A 19588-nucleotide genomic window follows, 5' to 3' on the forward strand; every position below is an offset into this window, starting at 1 on the left:
TGTGTGTGTGTGTGTGTGTGCACGCTACATAAAATTTGCCATTTTAACCATTTTTAGGGGTATAGTTCAGTGGTCTTTAAATGCATTGACTTTGCGGTGTAGACATCACCATCATCCATCTCCAGAACGTTCCATCTTCTCCAGTGGACCCAATATCCCGATTAAACAGTAACCCCTCCCCCAACCCCCCGGGACTCCCACTCTATTTTCTGCCTCTAGGACTCTGACTACTCTAGGGACCTCATATCAGTGGGATCGTATAATATTTGTGCTTTTGTGTCTGGCTTACTACGCTCCACATAACGTCCTCAAGGCGCCTCCACGTTGGAGCACTCCGAGTTTTAATTTGTGTTCCACGTCCCGTAACGGCACGTGTCTGTGTGTTCTCCAGGGCACTGGGGAGAGGATCTGGGATCATGCAATTGAGGGAGCTGCCAGCGGCCGCTGTGTGCTTCTTGTCTGCGCAAGTTATGCTGAAGCTTGGAGACCGCAGGGCAGGGAAGGATGCCGTCTTAGCCAGCTCGGGCTGCTACAGCAAAATACCACGGCAGGGTGGCATAAACACAGTTCTGGAGGCGGGAAGCTCAAGATCAGGGCTCTGGCCTCTTTGGTTCCTGGTGAGGGCTCCCTCCCGGGCTTGCAGGTAGCAGCCTTCCTGCCGTGTCTTCATGTGGCCGTGCGCGCAAGAAGAGAGGGACAAGACAGAGACCGAGGCGCAGACAGACACACACACACAGAGGTCTCTCTTCTCATTGTTATTAGGGCACCAACCCCATCAATCAACAACCCACCCTGTGACCTCATTTCACCTGAATTATCCAAAACCCCATCTCCACATACGGTCCCGTTGGGGGTTAGGACTTGAACATACGAATTTGGGGGATCATAATTCAGTCCACAACAGATATAAAATGGGGGATGGCAAAGACAAGCTGGAACCCACGTGCATGGGCTGGAGGCCATGGGGCCAGACGGTTGCCCATGACCTTGATGCAGGTGTCCTCCGGAAGCTGGGGCAAGGGTTCGTCAACACAGACCTAAACACACACGCCTGGCCCAGGAGTCGGAGAGGCGGGAGGATCCGGGGAAAGGCCTGGCCACTACCTCGTGCAAGGAGGTGCATAGCTGACCAGCAACACGATACGGGAGCAGAAACCAGACCTGCTTCACTTCTGGCCTCCCCAGGACCCCTTATGGCCCGACCCCAACAGGTGCACACAAGACAGGGAGTTCTGGTGATGTCGTGTCATTGCAAAGCCACCTCCTCTCCGAAAAGTGCCAGCACTTTTACGTTCACATATGGTCTGTAATTCACCAGAACCGCCTACACATACGATGCGATACAGGATTCTAACGCCATCTTTAGCCACTCGATACTCGGTTTGCATTAGACTTCTCCACCGATCTGCGTGTCGCCTGTTAACACTTCAAGACCCCGTACACCCGTGGTTCTGTTTCTTGGCTCTCTGGTCTTCCCTATTCACTGTCTTCTTTTCCCCACACCAGCATCGTTGCACAGCTTTTTATAATGAGGTCATCAGACCCTATCTCCTGCAACTGGTCTTCTGAGACCGTTTATTTGGAAATAATCCTGCCATGTCTTTGCTCCCTGTCAGGCGTGTCTTGCCTGTTTTTGGCCCTGTGTTCTTTCACACTCGTGCATATGTAGTTTAGACTACATCAGTGATCGTCACTACACACGTGTCAGAAGTTTGGATGCTGTTGTGCTAAATGTGTGATGTCCATTGGAGGGGACAGTTGACATCCTTATAATATTGAATCTTCTATACATGAATTGTGTTTCTTTCCATTTATGGGGTTTTTCATATCTTTCAGTAAAGGCTTATAATTTCCTCCATAAGAGTTTTCACATATTTTTGTAAGATTTATTCAAGGCAACTAATTTTTTGTTACCTTTGTTGGGCTTTTTTTTTTTCAAATTTTATGATGACACGGTTCAAAGATGCAGAAAGTATGGAATATTAGTATAATGAACACATGTACACACTCCTCCTACAGCCAATTAGATGGCTTCTTCTGATGAACCCTTTGAAATTAAATTGCAGACATCATGACCCTTCATGCCTCAATCCTTCCACGTGCCTCTTCTGAGAATGACATTCTGCCACCAAATCATGCTACCATTGTTACGTAAATGATACGTTTAAAAAGAACATTCTAGGGGCGCCTGGGTGGCGCAGTCGGTTGAGCGTCCGACTTCAGCCAGGTCACGATCTCGCGGTCCGTGAGTTCGAGCCCCGCGTTGGGCTCTGGGCTGATGGCTCAGAGCCTGGAACCTGTTTCTGATTCTGCGTCTCCCTCTCTCTCTGCCCCTCCCCCGTTCATGCTCTGTCTCTCTCTGTCCCAAAAATAAATAAACGTTGAAAAAAAATTTAAAAAAAAAATAAAAAATAAAAATAAAAATAAAAAGAACATTCTAGGGGGGCCTGGGTGGCTCAGCCAGTTAAACGTCTGACTTTAACTCAGGTCATGATCTCATGGTCCGTGAGTTCGAGCCCCACATTGGTCTCTGCTGACAGCTCAGAGTCTGGCACCTGCTTTGGGATTCTATGTCTCCCTTTCTCTCTCTGCTCTTCCCCTGCTCACTCTCTATCTCTCTCTCTCTCTGAAAAATAAATAAACATTAGAAAAAATAAAAACATAAAGAATAAATAAAAAGAACATTCCAGTGGCTAGTTGGTGACGTAGAAGAAAGCAGACTTTTTGGTGCACTCTCTCCGTATCTACATTGACAGCTAACCTTTCTTAGCAATCCTACTGATTTCCTCTTGAGTCTTTGAGGTTTTGTAGGTACACAGTCACATCATCTTCAAATAATGACAGACTAGTTTCTTCCTTGGAAATTCTCATCAGGTTAATTTCTCACCCTGGCCAAAACATTCCGTACAATGCTGACTAGAACTGGTGCTAGCAATAATCCCTTTCATTTCACCACGAAGGGTGATGTTTGTGGAGATTTTTATAGATCTCCTTCACCAGATAAGAAAGCTTCTTTTTATTTCATCTTTGCCAAGGACTTTTATTTTTTATTATGGAGGCATGCTGAATTTTACTGAATGTTCTTTTTAAATCTATTAGGGAAGGTTTGTTATTGTGTTGAACTATACTGATAGCTTTTTTAATGTTAAAGCAATAGTATATTCCCAGGGGAAATCCAACCTGATCACGATCGTTTTTTGTAAAGGGTTGGATTCATTTTGTTAATGTTTGTTTAGGATTTTTACATTTATATTCATGAGTTAAATTGGCTTGTAATTTTCCTTGAACAGTCTTTGCTGGTTTGGACCTTGACAAATAAATGAATTTTTTGTTTGTTTGTTTTTCGATTTCTTGGAAGAATTTTTGAAAGACTAGAATAGGAAGTTACTTAACTGTTCCTTTAAAAGATTTTTTAATGTTTATTTATTTTTGAGAGAGAGGGAGAGTGAGTGGGCAAATGGAGGAGGGGCAGAGAGAGAGGGAGACACAGACTCTGAAGCAGGTTCCAGGCTCTGAGCTGTGAGCACAGAGCCTGAGGCGGGGCTTAAACTCATGAACTGTGAGATCACGACCTGAGCTGAAGTCGGATGCTCAACCGACTGAGCCACCCAGGTGCCCTCTTAACTGTTTCTAGGAATTAACCTGGAAAATCATCTGGCCAATTATTTGGTGTAAGCGTCTACTAATTAATAAAGATTGCTCATTATGTTGTACACAACTTCTATATTTTTACTGATGTTTATTTGCTTGTTTGCTTGATCTTTGATGGCTATGAGAGAAGAAGGCAGTTTTGTAAAGATCTCATCACTATATAAATGTTCCTTTATACATTTTTTAAAACTCTGTTGTTAGGTATATATAAGTTCACAACTATTATATTGTCCAAGAGATCTGTTTACTTTATCATGATAAGTGACCCTCCCTTATTTCCAATACAGCCTTTTATTCTCAGATCTATTTTGTCCATTATTAATAAAACCAAACCAGCTTTCTTTTACATATGTCCATTCTACAGATGTTTCATAAACAGCATAGCACATGGCTGTCTTAAAATTAGATGATCAGATAATTTATGTATTAAAAAAAATCCATTCCTATTACCTGGGCAGCGTAGAGCATTTACATGTAGTATGACTACTGATGAATTTGCATACACTTCTACATGTATACTTTGTGCTTTCTATCTGTCCTGTTCTTTCTGGGTTCACTTTTCCTCCTTTTCCCTCCCTTATTCTTCTTTGCTTCATTTTGTTTGACTTCATTTAGTTCTTTCCCACTTATTCCCTTTTTTCCTCTTTGCAGTTGGACATATCAACATATACTCTATTTCTTATTCTTTTGTAATTATCCTTTTAACAAGCATATCAGCAATGCCTAATGTTAATCAGTATATTTGTTCTCCTCCAGAGGAATCCAATCATTCAAATATGTTGATCTTGTTCATTCCACTGGGGATACCACTGTTTTCATGCTATTATTTTCTGATATTTTAGCTCTATTTGTTGTTGTTGCTGTTGTTTCTACTCTACCTTTGCAAATTACACATTATTGGGGGTACTGCTTTTTGTTTCTTTGGTTTTTTTTTCTTTGAGAGATAAAGAAAGAGCAGGGGAAAGACAGAAGGAGAGAGAGAGAGAGAGAGAGAGAGAGAGAGAATCCCAAGCAGGCTCCATGCTGTTAGTGCAGAACCCCATGCAGGGCTCGATCTCACGAACTGTGAGATCATGACCTGAGCTGAAATCAAAAGCCCCACATGGGGCTCAATCCCATGAAGCACGAGATCATGACCTGAGCGGAAATCAAGAGTCAGACACTTAATCGCTTAACCATCTGAGCCACCCACATGCTCCTCATGGATGCTGTTTTATGCTGTCAATGTTGGTTTAGATTTATCCACATTTTTACCACGTCCTTGGCTCCCTCCTGCCTCTGTGTGTCAGTCTTTCCTTCTGGGATTTTCTTCTTCCTGAACTACATCCTTTTCAAGTTTCCTTCTTGTGGTTAATACTGTCTTGATGTGTCTGGGAATGGCTTTTCCCTCTTCCTTGAAAGAAATTTTTTTACAGGATATAAAATCCTAGGTTGTCAGTCACTTTCTCCAACACTCTGAACATTTGATTCCTTCCTATGCTACCTGTCCTGGGAGGGGGTGGGGTGGGGAAGTCTTCTGCTCCAGGAGGCTTTTCGGGTCTCCTCTTTATTTTAAGGGTTCTGCATTCTTACTATAGGATGTTTAACTATGGATTCCTCTTTTTCCCACTTTGGATTTGTTGTGCTTCAATAATCTAAAGATTCATGACTTTTATCAATTTTAGAAAAGTTTTAATCATCACTTTTACTTCATTCTCTCTGTTATCACATTTTGGAGATCTAATCAGACCTATTTATCTTTTTTTTTTTTTTTTAAGTGGGCTCCATGCCCAGCAAGGAGCCCAACACAGGGGCTTGAACTCACCACCCTCAGAATGAACACCTGAGCTGAGATCGAGAAAGACGCTTAACCGACTGAGTCACCCAGGAGCCCCCAGACATAGTTTAGATCTTCTTCCTCTGTTCTCCATACCACTCAGCTTCTTTTTCATATATTTTAAAAAATAACTTAGTCCCTTTGTGTGCGTTTTGGATAAATTCTCCAGCCCGTGTCATGAATTCCCTCTTCAGCTACTGGAATGCTTCTTTTTCTTTGGAAGTTCTCTTTAGTGTTTCCCCCTGCAGGTCTGCTACGTTATTTTTACAGATCCTTGCTTCTTATTCATTTGTAGAGTCTCTCTCTTTTTTTTTTTTAACGTTTATTTATTTTTGAGACAGAGAGAGAGCATGAACGGGGGAGGGGCAGAGAGAGAGGGAGACACAGAATCGGAAGCAGGCTCCAGGCTCTGAGCCATCAGCCCAGAGCCCGACGCGGGGCCCGAACTTGCGGACCTTGAGATCGTGACCTGAGCTGAAGTCGGAAGCTCAACCGACTGAGCCACCCAGGCGCCCCTCTCTTTTTTAAAATATAGCGAACATACTTATTTTCTCATTTGTATCTAATAACTCCAGTAGCTATGGTCTGATTCCATGGCTTGTTGTTCTCGCTGACTTTTTTCCTAACTCCTAATTTTAACTAAATTAATGCTCTCTTTAATTGTGACTGTATAGGACTTCCGCCCCCCCCCCCCCGCCCCTCCACTGGGCTGAGGGGTGAATAGTCAGGGTCATCCAGAGAAAACAGAACCAACAAGATAGATCCACCTCTCTCCTCTCTCTCTCTCTCTCTCTCTCTCTCTCTCTCTCTCTCTTAGAATCAGCTCGTGTGATTATGGAGGCCAAGAATCTGCTCTCTGCACTCTGGAGAACAGAAAAGCCAGCGGCATGATTTAATCTGAGTCAAAGGTCTGAGAATCAAGAGCACCAGTGTTGGAGGGCGGGCATACATGGATGTCCCAGGTCAGGCAGAGAGAGCATACTTCGCCCTTACTCTGCTTCCACCTGCATTGGTGAGGACAGTGTTCAGTGTACTAATTCAAATACCAATCTCTTCCAGAAGCACCCTCACAGCCACACCCAGGAACAACGTATTACCAGCAAGCTGGACCTCTTTTAGCCCAGTCGAGGTGACACATAAAATCAACCAACACAAGCAGCATTCCACGAGAGAGGATCCAAGTTGGCTCTGGCCGTGTGCTGGGACATCCCCAATCTAGAACCATCTTAGATTAAATTCTTGGCTCGACGTTTTCTGGCCACCAAGGTAGTGAGAATTTAGGCTCAAAACTTAAACTGTCATAGGAGGACCTGTTTGTAGTTACAAATTCTCAGGGGAGTATTATTCCTTCTCTACAGAGAGCCAAGACTAAGATACAGACAAGTTTGTTGGTCATCACCTTCCAGTGGGATGGATAGCAATTTTTTCTTTGCATCCTCTTTCTTTCTGAGAGAGCTTTGTGTGTTTTGACGTGCTGTGGTGGTATCCTAGCCAACTTCCCACCTTGCTGAAGCCTTTGACTTTGCCTTTCACCCTCATCCCCTGGGTGTAAAGCTCTTCAGAACTTTTGATGGCTTCAGGATGTGTGCCACTGTGGCTCCTTCCTCCCTTCCCCGGATACAGACCCACAGTTCGCTTTTGTGTCTGAGAAGTTCCCAGTTCTTCTTGCAAATTCCGCTGTAATTTTTTTAATGTGTACTTATTTTTGAGTGGGGGGCCAGGGGGCGGGGCAGAGGATCCCAAGAGGGCTCTGCACTGACAGCAGTGAGCCCAATGTGGGTTCTCAAACCCACAAACCGTGAGGCCATGACCTGAGCCGAAGTTGGATGTTCAACTGAGCCACCCAGGGGCCCCAATGCAGCTGTAATTTTAAAGGACATTAACAGGGGCCCCTGGGGGGCTCAGTTGGTTAAGCGTCCAACTTCAGCTCAGGCCATGATCTCATGGCTCATGAGTTGGAGCCCCGCGTCAGGCTCCGTGCTGACAGCTCAGAGCCTGGAACCTGCTTCGGATTCTGTGTCTCCCTCTCTCTCCCCACCTCCCCCACTCATGCTCTCTCTCTCAAAAATGAATAAACGTTTACAAATTTTTTAATGAAAAAAGAAATTAAGGTTCTGCTTTCATTGTATCACAGCTACTCCCCTTGGTAAGCCATTCTGATTTGCCGCCTGTATTCATGAAAGAGGTGCCAACGTGGGCCTAACTTGGGAGCCGATGTGACGCTGTGGTTCAATGATGCCATGAAGAGCTGGGTTTCTAGTCTTCTCTATGCTGTCATTTTGGAAGGAGGGACTTTCTCCACTGCACAAGGCAGTAGGTTTCTGAACGTTCCCTGAGAAGAAAATCCCCAAGCCCCTCCCCTAAGCCCCTCACCTCGCGGGCCATGAGCCAGTCGTGAGCTCATCCCTGAAGCAGGAATTCTGGCAGGGAACGGGACAGAGCGGCTGAGCCGAGACTGGCCACATGGCCACCTCCAGCGCGGAGGTCAAGTTGGCTCCCAGGCTGATGGTCCACTCCTGGGAGGTGTGTCCACTCCAACAAACGTTCCCCGCAGCCGTGGGCAGAGAAGGAGAAATGGACGTTGTGAGAATAACCAGCAGAAAAGGGATGAACACAGAGACACATGTGCCACCTGGTGTGAAGGTGGACTTGGGGGTTTGGTGGAACCCGGGCTCATTTCTGGACAGCCCCGAACACGCCATTCAAAACCGAGATAAGTGAGTGGCCGGGAGGAGACCATCGACCCGACCTATCTGTCATTCACAACCCCGCCTGGGCAATGTCCTCTACTGGGGACAACCCGGACACCTGTAAAGTATGCGAGATGGGTGGGTGCTGGGGAATATTCGGGATGGTCCCCTCGGTGGCTGTGAGGGTGGGAGACAAAGGAAAGGTCGGGAAGGGAAGAACTTACTAGGGAAGCCCAGCTCCCCGCCAAAGAGTCATGTGAGTTGGCAGGAGGTAGGTTTTCTTCGGCTCCCACTTTATCGGAAAGCAATCCATGTTTTGTGTATTGCAAACTTGGAAAGAGTTCCTAAGGACAGGGAAGAGCCTGCCTTCTGGAGGAAGGTTTATCTCCCCCGCTTTCCTCCCCCTCGCCCCCCTTGTCTGTGATGGTGGGCAGCCCTTTAACCACTGCTGGGGACAAGGGGAAGGTGGGGGTGACTTGGGATCCGAAGGCAAAAAAAAAGGCGGGCACAGGAGGGCTGGAGAGGGTCCTCGGTGGTCCTTGCGTGGGGACAGAGGCCACACGCTCTGTCCAGGAGCTCCCGAGGGGGGGGGGGGTGCTCAGGCAGGGACTCAATCACTGCCCCCCCAGAAGTTCCCTCCTTAACCCAAACTCGAGACCTCGGGGCCCCAAAGCGCTCGCAACGGGGGCGCTCCAGGGGACGAGGGGAGGGAGGCGCGCCCCTCAGAGCCCTACGCCGCCCTCGGCCCTCCGGGGACCTAGCCGGAGCTCCAAGGGGTCCACCCCGCGGGCGGGGACCAGGAGAGCGCCCCGGGCTTTCCCGGGAAGAAACTCCTCCTCCCGCCGCCCCGCCCCGTCCCCTCCCGGTGCCCGAGGTGCCCCGGGACCGCGTTTAGGGGTGTCGCCCTGGGCGCTCCGACACCGCCTCCCGGGATTAAAGCGGGGACTCCGGGCAGAGGAAGACGCGAGTTCCGCAGGAGGCCGAGGAGGCGGAGGAAGAGGAGGAAGAGGAGGACGAGCCAGGGGCGGAGAGCGCCGGGCGGGGAGCCCCGCAGGTGAGCGGCGCGCCGGCCGGGTCTCCCGGCGGAGTCTGGGGCGCGGGTCCCAGGCGCGAAAAGAAGGATCTGGGCGCCAGGGGACAAGCCAGGCGTCCCCCTCCCCCCCGCGCTGGGGGGCGGCGTCTGGAGGTGAGGCCAGGTGTGAGCAGCGCGAGCGCAGCAGGTGCGTCCTCCCGCCGGCGGGACGCCCCGGGCAGGGCCGGGCAGCGCGCCCTCGGTGGGGGCCGGAGGGGGCCGGCTTCGCGCGGCCGGGAACGTCGCTCCGCGTCCCTGGCTCATTGGTCGGAGCAGAGAGTGCCTCGGGGTCCCTCGGGGTGGGTCCCCTCGGCCAGAGCCGGCTCCAGGACCCCCCGCCTTCTGCGGCCCCGGAGCTGGGGACCAGGGGTGCGCCTTTTCCTTTGGGGGGACGAGGAGGACAGAGCGTTGCCTATCCGTTTCTTTGTTTCGGCAAAATCTCTGCAGCCCCGGAGTGTTACCTGAACTCCTTCTACTTCTTGGTTCCCTCCCGAGGTGGGGAGAAACTGGAAACTCGCTGTAGATGCCGGGAGCGATACGGCCGGCGCGGCGGGGACGGCGGGGACAGGGCCCGGAGGGCCCCCGGGCGAGGCGCGAACGGCTCGGCCGTTCCGGGGAGGGACTGGCCCACAGCCCGGATCAAAGCCGGGCCGCCCGGGCACCGGGGTCCGCAGGAAGCCGCCCGGGAGGAGCGCTCCTGGCCCCGGCCGCGCGCTCCCTGCCGGGGACAAGGACGGGGCCGCCCCGGCGCTCCGGTCCACCGCACGCCGTCAGGCCCGGAGCTGGACAGTGGCTGCGGGGCTCAGCGCACCGGCCTGGCCGTGGACAGGCGTCCTGCCCGTGGCCCCACGTGCTCTGCGGAAGAATTGCGTTATGGCCCCAAAGTTCGTGCGTCCACACCCCAGAGGGCATTTGCCAGCCCAGAGCCCTGAGCCGGTGCTGAAGCGGTCGCCCCCACCCGAGGGCACAGCCGGGTGGCCTGGAACCCCAAAGCCAGACTCCCTTTCCAACGCACAGGGGAGGCGGGGAGCGGTCAAGAGGAATCCTAGTGGCTCATTTGGGAGGGAAATGATAGCTGGGAGGCCGAGGTCCACCTGGTGGGCAGGCGTCACCAGGGGCTCGGCCCTGACACCGCGGACCCCTAGATTCCAACTGGAGCAGCAGTTCCGGGGCTAAGATGGGCACACCCAGGGGGGCGCTGGCCTTTGTGCTCCTGGCCTAGCAGCTACAGAGCCTCACCCGGGTCATAGAAACTTACAAAGGCCGCCCGGAGGGAGTTTTAAGGTGTTCAGGAACCCTGAAGTGAGGGTTGTTGACTTAGCCTGGGAGGTGGGGGGAGGTTCTCCCGGAAGTGAGGCCGGTGCCAGCCTCCCCTGAAGGCCGGTAGGGGCTGGGAACGGGGACAAAGATTACCCAGGCCCAGGAACCTGGGGACGTAGGCTCTCAGGCTGCCGCTGCTGGGTGAGGCAAGGGGACCTGGTGAGCCAGGTCGGGTGGGGGGGGGAACCCCCAGGAAGTCGCTGGCTTCCTTTTCTCAGCGTTTCCAGAGATGAGGCCTGCCTGCCTCCCTCCACCACGGCAGGCCTTACTGGGGGTTGGGGTTACCAGGAAAGGGCATGGCCAAGCAAGCAAACGCTCAGCCCAAGAGCTGGGGGGTGGGGGGCGTTCCCGCAGTGGAGACCCTCTGCCTGGAGATGGGTCACTCAACTCCTTCCTCTGTTTTTGTTTTTTGTTTTTAAATATCAACCCGGGAGCAGTGTGGCCTTTGTTCTTGGCTTGGATGAGTCAGGCCAAGCCACTTTTCCCTTCAACATTCACAAGGTCAGGCTTCTCCTAACAAGGCTGTGTTGTTGCCAGAGCCCCGGACACGGCTTGGAGCTCGGGCCTCGCACCCGTGGCTGGCTCTGCCCTGGGCTCAGTCCCCGGGATTGCAGGAGAAAACGGGGCCGCACCGGTGTTATAATAATAATGGCAAACCTGGACGAGGCACTCTCTTCCAGCCAGGTGTCATTCCAAACTCTTTGTAGCGTACTTAATTATGGGGAAACTGAGGCAGAGAGGTGAGATACTTGCTCCGGGTCCCGTAACCCCTGGGAAGACCTGGGGAAGAAGCCAGGCTGTCTGGCTCCTTAGGGCTCTGACAGGTAGTGAGACTGCCTTTCCTTCCTCTAGAAGATGGGAGTGTCATAGAAACCGTGTGGACAAGGGCTCAGGGAGCTGAGAGCAGGGCCCAAGGAAACCTCACACGGAAGGGACCTGCTTGGGGGCCAGGCTCGTTCCCCCTATCCTAATATTGGAGCACCTGCCCACAGCCCCACCTGGACTCGGTGCTGAATCTTCCAGAATAATCCAGGCAGACGTGTGCAGGAATCCTCCGCGGGGAGAGCTGAACTCCCTGGCTATTGGGACATTGAGGGACAAGACTCAGGCGAACATGTGCAGTAGACAAGGAAGCCCAGATACCTGGGGGCCTACCCGGGATTGCACAGCAGGAGCCCAGGCCAGTGGCTCACTCTTTTCCACCCAAACCTGTGGCAGGGGTCCTGGGAGAGCTTCCTAATGAGATCCAGGTAATTGTCCTGGTTCGTCGCTGTATCAGACTGACAGTGGGGCGGAGCTTGGGAATATACTTTCCTAAGCTCTCCAGAAAATCCCAGGGCTTGAGGGCCAGGGGCAGGTCTAAGCCTTGATAATAGGAAAATTGGCAGGGTCGAGTTAGTGGTGACCAGTTCGATTACGTACATGTTGGAAGCCGGCCTCTGATGAGGGCGGTGAAGGGCGTCTGGAGAGGCTCTGGGGGTCTGAGTGCTTTTCCATGTTGGTTTCCTTTGCTGCTCTGGATCTCCCGGGGTCATCCTGCTTCTCACAGCTGCTCGGCCTTTGCTCGCCTTCCCCGCCCCACCTTTCCGGGGCACCTGCAGGGACCTGCTGACATTGGGTCCTCCCAGGATGAGTTGGTGGCCTCTGCGGATGGGGTGTGAGGGCATCACATACCTGAGCGCTGAGACCTGAGTTGGGAAAGCACCGTGAGTCCCATCCTGGTTTGGTGCTGGGGACCCGAAAGGCCATCTCGGGGAGCCCTGGCTTGTATGCCTCCAGGGGTAGTGGGCCAGGGGTAGAGGGCCTGGGTAGTGGGCCCTCTGTGCTCTGGGCCACCCTGGCCTCAAGTACATGAGGAATCCTGGGGAGTAGCAAAGGGCTTGGCTGGTCATACAGGCAGTTTGAGGGGGACGCCGTAGGGGCAAAGCTGGCCGTCAGGAAGGAGAAGAGCCGGCCAGGGACTCGGTCTGTCCCGGCCACTGCACGGTGGTTGGGAGCAGAGGCACCAGCACGTATGGAAATGTCACGGTCACGGGCAGCCTTAGAGGCATCGGGGGAGAAAGGCAGACGCCGATTTTGCGGTGGGAGTGCTGGTAGTCATGTGGACTGTGAACGGTGTGAACTTTGAAGAGGGAAGGTGGCCCAAAGACATGCTCGTAGAGGCGAGTCCAGGAGGAGGAGGACAGGGCTTGCTGGGTAGAAACCCAGGGCATTTTGTTGGTGTGGACAGAGCTCAGCCGTGGGCGTCCCCGCTGTATGAGGGTGCAAGGGTGTGGTAGGGGAGCACAGGACGTTTCAAGGGCACCACGTGCAGTAGCGGCATTCTGGAAGCTCGTGCGATGGCGGGAGAGATTGGGGGCTCAGGGGAAACCGGCAGGAGGCCGCGGCGTCCAGCGGACATTCGACAGAGAAATATCGTCAAGCGAGAGCTGAGCTGGAAGGAGACGTGGCCTGGGCCTCATGACCACTTATTGGTGTATGAGGCAGGAGACCCAGCATCGGAGTCCCTCAAGGTCACTGCTCTGCGAGGGGCCGTCCTGGCAGGACCCCACACCTGAGCTCATTTCAACCCTTGATCTGAACTCCGGGGACGTGGGGCCTGTTTTCCAGGGGTGCTGGGTCATTCTTCAGGTGTCTGACCTCAGGCAATAAGACTTCATCGTCCCTGGCCCCCCGCCAGTCAAAGCTCAGCAGCGTTCTAGAATACGCTTGGACCAATACACGTGGAGAGCCCACCTGCCAGTCTCAGATCAAACATGCTTCCGTTTGAGGAGCTCTGTTCTCTCCAAGGCAACTAGTTGACTATTTAAACTTCCTCACTGTTGGAAATTTGGTTTCCCGGGATCGGGTTACACCTGCCTTTCTGATACTGCTGACCGCTTTGATCCTGGCTGCGTCCTTTGGATTTACACAGACTAAACTGAATGTCTCTCGCACATGACAGTCCCTTCGCTACAGGCAAGCAGATCTTAGCTGCTGTCACGATGTGTTTGTTCAATGCCTAGCGTGTGTTGGCCACGGTGTTGGAAACGGACACACTTGGTCCTCGAAACAACCCTATTACCTTATTATCCCATTCCACAGATAGACTTGGGCAAGGTCTTCAACCCTAGCCAGGGCCTTTGCACGTCTCGGGACTCCTCTCCCCTGCAGGGACCCGGACGCCTCCCCAGCCGGCCTGTCCCATTAGGTGCGCAGTCAGTCTTGTGCACCTGGGCCCGTGAGGTCACCCACGTCCTCACCTTGGAGGCTGGTTTTGTCTTGTCCAGGTGCAGACTTTCCAGCTTGCTCTGTCCCTCAGATTCCGTCTTACTCCTTTGGCCTCTGGAACTCAAGACATATCGGAACGCTTTCTTGTATGCTAGTAAGCTAACAAAGCTTAGCTGTAAGAAAAAAGACAGACAGAAAAAAAGGGACCCGACCCAATTCCTGCCCTAAAAAGTTTGTAATCTCAACCGGGACAATGAGGCATTCATAGAGAAAGAAACTTGGAGGATGCGGGCAGAACCTCTCCTGAGGTGATGACTCTGCCTCTGTGTGCCTGCACTGTTCCTGTGTGAATCACCGCGTAGGCCTTTTGTCCGATTGTCTTATACTCGTTCATGTTGACTTGCTACTTAAACCCACCACTGTCCGATAATTTGCATCTAACAGTGCTTTGGGTTTGGGGAGGGGGGGGTTAAACATTTTTTTAAGTTTATTTATTTATTTCGAGAGAGAGAGAGCATGAGCAGAGGAGAGGCAGAGAGAGAGAATCCCAAATGGGTTCTGCGCTGTCAGATGCGGGGCTCGAACTCACGAACCGCGCGATCAGGACCTGAGCCAAAACCAAGAGTCGGACGCTTAACCGACTGAGCCACCCAGGCGCCCTATAACGACACTTGTGATTTGACGCAGTGGTTGAGGCATAAAGGGGCTGTCCTTGATCATTTGTTCATTGGATAAGGAGTGTCTGTTGGTGTTGCTCGCTTCGAAGTTTGAAGAAAGGGGTACAGGGGTCAAGGAAGGGGGGGGCCTCAGAAAGCAAATGCTTTCTGAGATTTCCAAAGAAGAAATTTATCGCTTGGAAACAGCTTCGTCATGTCACGGGGTGCAGGCAGGACTCCACGGCACGGTCCTGCCGAGCAGTGGCCGGGCAGGTGCTCGGGGTGACCCAGCTCTCTGCAAAGAGAGCCCCGAGTGACCGAAACCACCGTGTCGTGTTGTGTGACTCAAGTGGACCTTTCGGTGCCGGCGTGGGGAGCTGGCCGGGGCCAAGGAGGGGCTAGGAGCTTGGTCACACATCTGCTCTTTTGTCACTTAAAGAGAAAAGTGCTTCGTTATGGCTGGCTTTCCGGAATCGAGGACAAGCATCTGTGTCCTTTAAATGATAGGAAAGGATGTTTGAGAAACCACTTCTCTCCCCATCTAGGCTGTCTTGCTCGGCTCAAAAACCAGTTGAAGAGATTTGCTTTGCTGTGGAAATGCGTAGGGGTTTGTATTTGTTTTGGTTTGTTGTGTGTTTTTGTGACACGTAACCTTTTTTCTACACGTGCCGGTTTTGAAGATGAACCCGCCCCCGTGTGGCCTCCCGGGCGGGGCTTCTTAGAGATCCAGTTCCAGAGTGAGACCCTGCCCCTTCCTTTCTTTTCAGCCAGAGAAAATTACAGGCAGTGTGACTCCCGTCTTCTGTTCCAAAGTCCGGGGAGGCTGATCTGGGCGCACCGGATATTTCTGGTTCTAAGGTTGTGTGGCTCGTGGGATCTCTGGATGAGATAGGATTATCCTGTCATGACTTCTGGGTCCTGTGGCTTTTACTGGATCATTCATGGCTGCGGCCGCCTGGGCTGCTTCCTTCCCTGGCTTCCTCGTCTCTCTCTGTTAGGGATCTCGAATGGACAAGGAGCATGGATTTCGAGCGTTGAGCGATCATTCTTTTCAGAGGGCTCTCCAACTGGGAAAGACACCAGAGGGATCAGATTTTCATTTCCTGAAACTTCACCCAAACCTATAACCGGTGAGACAGCTCAGAGGCGCGGGGAGCCGGAAACCAGAGGGCTGAGAATGTTTGCTTAGGCAGAGTGCTTCACAAAGTAACCTTGGGGATGTGCTATGATTTTTTTTCCCCCAACTTGGACCAGAGGGGAGCGGGAGACACTGTATGTGTTGGGTCTTAGAGCCCTTGTTCTTCAAGGGGCACACATAGGACAGGTGGATTTTTTTTTTAAGTTTACTTATTTATTTTGAGAAAGAGCCAGAGAGAGAGAGAGAGAGAGAGAGAGAGAGAGAGAGTCCGAGAGAGAGGGAGAGAGAGAATCCCAAGCAGGCTCTGAGCTGACAATACAGAGTCCAACTCGGGGCTCTGACTCACGAGCTGTGAGATCATGACCTGAGCCGAAATCGAAAGTCGGACACTTAACCAACTGAGCCACCCAGGCGCCCTGGACAGGTGTTTTAATATGTGATAATCACACCATGTAGAGGCTTCCATGGGGACCCTCCCAAGTGCATACTGCTCAGGTTTCTTTCCTCGTATCTAGAACAGCGTTGCCCCTTTTTGATTTTTTAAAGTGAAAAAATCCCACAGCTGTCCCTATGGACTCACGCGTGTATTTTGGCTCTATGTGAACAGTAAAGAAGTGACGTGGTGCCTGTTTATCGTGACCCGCTCAGGGAGGTTTCCCAAGATTACAAAGCCATCCTCACATTTTCATTTACAGCAAGTTAACGTGCGTTTTGAGTTTGACGAGTCCAGTGATGATCGTGGGCTGGAGTGTCGCATCTCGCTCCCCTGGGGTTTCGGGGCGGGAGGACTTGGCCGTTGGGGAGAAGTACCCAAGGCAAGTGTGCAAATGCCTCCTCTCAGTCCCCAGCCCCCCAGCCCCCCAGCGGCAACATCTGTCAGCTTTATAATCACTTTTATTTAACAGAAATGTCTGCATCTCTGACCTTGCTGCAGACACCGAGGGCTACATGGGTATCCACTCAGTTCACAGCTCATCAACCCGGTAGTGGGGGCTGCTCTGATCTCCTTTTGTGGATGAGGACGCTGGGGCATGGGAACGTTAGCTGACCTGCCCCAGGTCCCAGGTCCCGGAGGGGACGGGCTCACCCACTGCACTGTGCTGCCAGCCGCCGTTTGAGCACCTGCTGTGTGCCAGGCACTTTACGGGCCGTGTGAAGGCCAGAACTTTCTCACTGGGAGCACGGTCTCGTGGGTGGAGGGCTGGGAGGGCCATTTCTTGCAGTGTTCTTTGGCCATTCCGAGACAGCAGGGAGGGGCCCAGGGCAGCCCTTCCTGTGCCCACAAGAGGGAGGGAGTGATGGCCGAATGGGGGCTTTACTATAACGCATCCCGTGTGGATGGTGTTTCTAGAAATTGCTGTCACAACTGTTCACAAACCTCTGCAAACAAAAGCGCCTTCTTTTCATTACCGCCAACCTCAGAAACGATCAAAATGGTCAGTTCCGAACTGGTTTTTTTTTTTGGATTGGGGGTAGTAGGTGGTGTAATGGGCGTGTGTGGACGTGTTTTATGGAGGGTTTTTTACATGTGTTTATTCAGAAGTAGGAGATTCCACATGGCTTATTTGGAAAGTCCGGTGTGACCTCCCTCGGGTACTGTTCTGGACCACGTGCTCTCCAGGGGACACCTACCCCCCCAACCCCCACCCCGTCCCCGTGGGCGCTCAGCAGGAGCGAGGGAGGGAGCCTCTCCTGGCCGGCTGTTGCTTGCCGGGGCCCCCTCATGAAATCCTCACGGGGGGGGGGGGGGCGCGCCTGGGTGGCTCAGTCCGACTTCCGCTCAGGTCACGATCTCGCGGTTTGTGAGTTCGAGCCCCGCGTCGGGCTCTGTGCTGACCGCTGTTCCGGATTCTGTCTCCCTTTCTCTCTGCCCCTCCCCCGCTCACACTCTGCCTCTGTCTCTCTCTCAAAAATAAGTAAACGTTAAAAAAGAAAAAAAAATCCTCATCGGAACGGGACCGTGGCCGACTCCGTATCCATTTTTGTGCCAGATTCAGAGAGGTTCAGGCGCTGATACCTCCAGGAAGGGGTATTGCCACGAGCTGACCCCAGGTCTCTGCCCCCCCGTTAACCTCGCCTGAACTTGAGGGTCTGAGAGGCACCTCGTGCCTGCTTCTGTTGCCGGGATCCTCTGTTGCAAGAGGCAGCCTGGGGACGTCTGGCCAGAGCCGTGTTAAGCGTCGCTGGCCTTGGACCCTAACGCAGGCAAGCACCAGGCTCCTTCGGCCCGTGCGCAGGGAAGAGGCGGGCGAAAGTGAGGGCCAAGGTGAACGGATAGAACTGCCGTTTCTTCCGGAGCTAACTCTCACCTAGAAAGCCTTCTGGTTCTTTCCCCACGGGTCTCCTAAAAACTCACCGGTATGGAAGTACCACAGTCTTATCATTCTGTCTTCTAGGTCGTCTTGAACGTTCCGGATCTCTACCATTACCTGATGCTGCTGATAAACTCAGGATGGCTTTAAACTCAGTAAGTGGTTAATAATGACCTCCCCGGCCTTTTCTTCGTACCCTTAATTCCTGCTGTTGTTTTCTGAGGTGTGTGCTGGGCGGCATTTTAAGAGCTGGCCGCAGGGAATGCGTGTGCTCCACGGATGCTGGTGGGGCCCTCTCTCGGTGAGGCTGGGCGGGAGTGCGGACACAGCAGCTGCACCCCTTGAGAGCGCCCCAGAGCTGTGGGGCGGTTGTGGGGTATGTGCACTGCTCACTGGGGCCTCTTCTCTTCCTGCCCTGCAGGGGGGTTTCAGGATAGGATGTGTGGAAGGAAAAGGGGCAGGAGGGTGCCCGGAGGGAGGCAGTCCCAGAGAAGGACAGCAGACCCCGGTGCAGCCGCGTGTCCTGATGAACCGGGGGAGGCTGTGACCGAATGGAGCACCGGGCTGACCATCCCTCTCTCTGGACGCCCCCACCGCCAGCAACTCTGGAGACTAATGCAGTGTCCTTAGTGTCCCCCATTATCTCTCACTGATTTATCTTTTTTTTTTCAATATATGAACTTTATTGTCAAAAAGGTTTCCATACAACACCCAGTGCTCATCCCAACAGGTGCCCTCCTCAATACCTATCACCCACCCCCCATCAACCCTCAGTTTGTTCTCAGTTTTTAAGAGTCTCTTATGCTTTGGCTCTCTCCCACTCTAACCTCTTTTTTTTTATTTTCCTTCCCCTCCCCCATGGGTTTCTGTTAAGTTTCTCAGGATCCACCCAAGTCTCACTGATTTATCTTATACCTGGGAATGCATGCGTTCAGGGCAGTTGTGTGTCATAACAGACATTTCCCGTATCTTCTATCTGGAGAATAGATCTTTACGCTTTTTCCCCTTTAGCCATTGCCGGTAGCTAGTCACTGGATCCATTTAAAACTTCCTATCCGCTGCACAAGACTGCGGGGACAGGCCACTGTGCCTGCTGCAACCTTCCCTGGGTGGGACAGCATGTTCTTAGATGCTTCCGATAGAGACCAAACACGTGTGCTTTTTTTTTTTGCCTCTGGTGCCCCATTTAGATTACAGATTACACTGTTTCCCTTTCTGTGCACTGCTCTGGTTCAGAGTTAGTCTTTGAACTTCTGAGGGAGAGCGTCAGTGAGTTATTAAGCAGAGGTGAACCCTGAGAGCCCGCCTTTGGTGCATTGCTGTATAATCTCGCTTCCCTGGAGGCCCCGCTTAAAATGCTAAGTGTGGTGCCTCCTCTGCTCGGAATACCAGTCCTGTCGGAGACCATGGTCCACAAGAAACGGAAGAAATGAATCAGTGGGAAGAAGGCTGGGGGGCACACGTGGCCTCCCAGCGTGGCCCAGCCGGTGGGCGATTAAGGACGATGGAAACAGAGGACACGGTGGGGGTCCAGGCGGGGTCTTGAAGGGGCAGCCGGGAGAAGGCGGCGTTTAGGCCGAGGGAGAAGAGAAGGGCATTCGGAGAAGATGGAGGGAGCCGGAAAAAAAGCTCGGGCTGGGGCAGCCCCTGGCACACCCTGTGCGCTGAGACCCAGCGGTTGCCCTCAGGGCGACAGAACCCCTCAGGCTCCCTGCGGACGTGC

The 19588-nt window shown here is 52.4% G+C and overlaps 1 protein-coding gene across 1 annotated transcript in view; it reads left to right on the plus strand.

The window, feature by feature from the left end:
* Nucleotides 1-9066: 9066 nt before the first annotated feature.
* Nucleotides 9067-19588, plus strand: part of TMPRSS2 (transmembrane serine protease 2) — a 37939-nt gene continuing 27417 nt past the window's right edge. Inside the window, exons 1-2 of the mRNA XM_043593557.1 lie at nt 9067-9211; nt 17950-18020. Of these exons, the coding sequence (XP_043449492.1) occupies nt 18006-18020 (15 nt within the window). The 5' untranslated portion in view covers nt 9067-9211; nt 17950-18005. The remainder of the gene's footprint in view (nt 9212-17949; nt 18021-19588) is intronic.

This window comes from Prionailurus bengalensis, chromosome C2 (assembly GCF_016509475.1).
Source record: "Prionailurus bengalensis isolate Pbe53 chromosome C2, Fcat_Pben_1.1_paternal_pri, whole genome shotgun sequence".
NCBI lineage: Eukaryota > Metazoa > Chordata > Mammalia > Carnivora > Felidae > Prionailurus > Prionailurus bengalensis.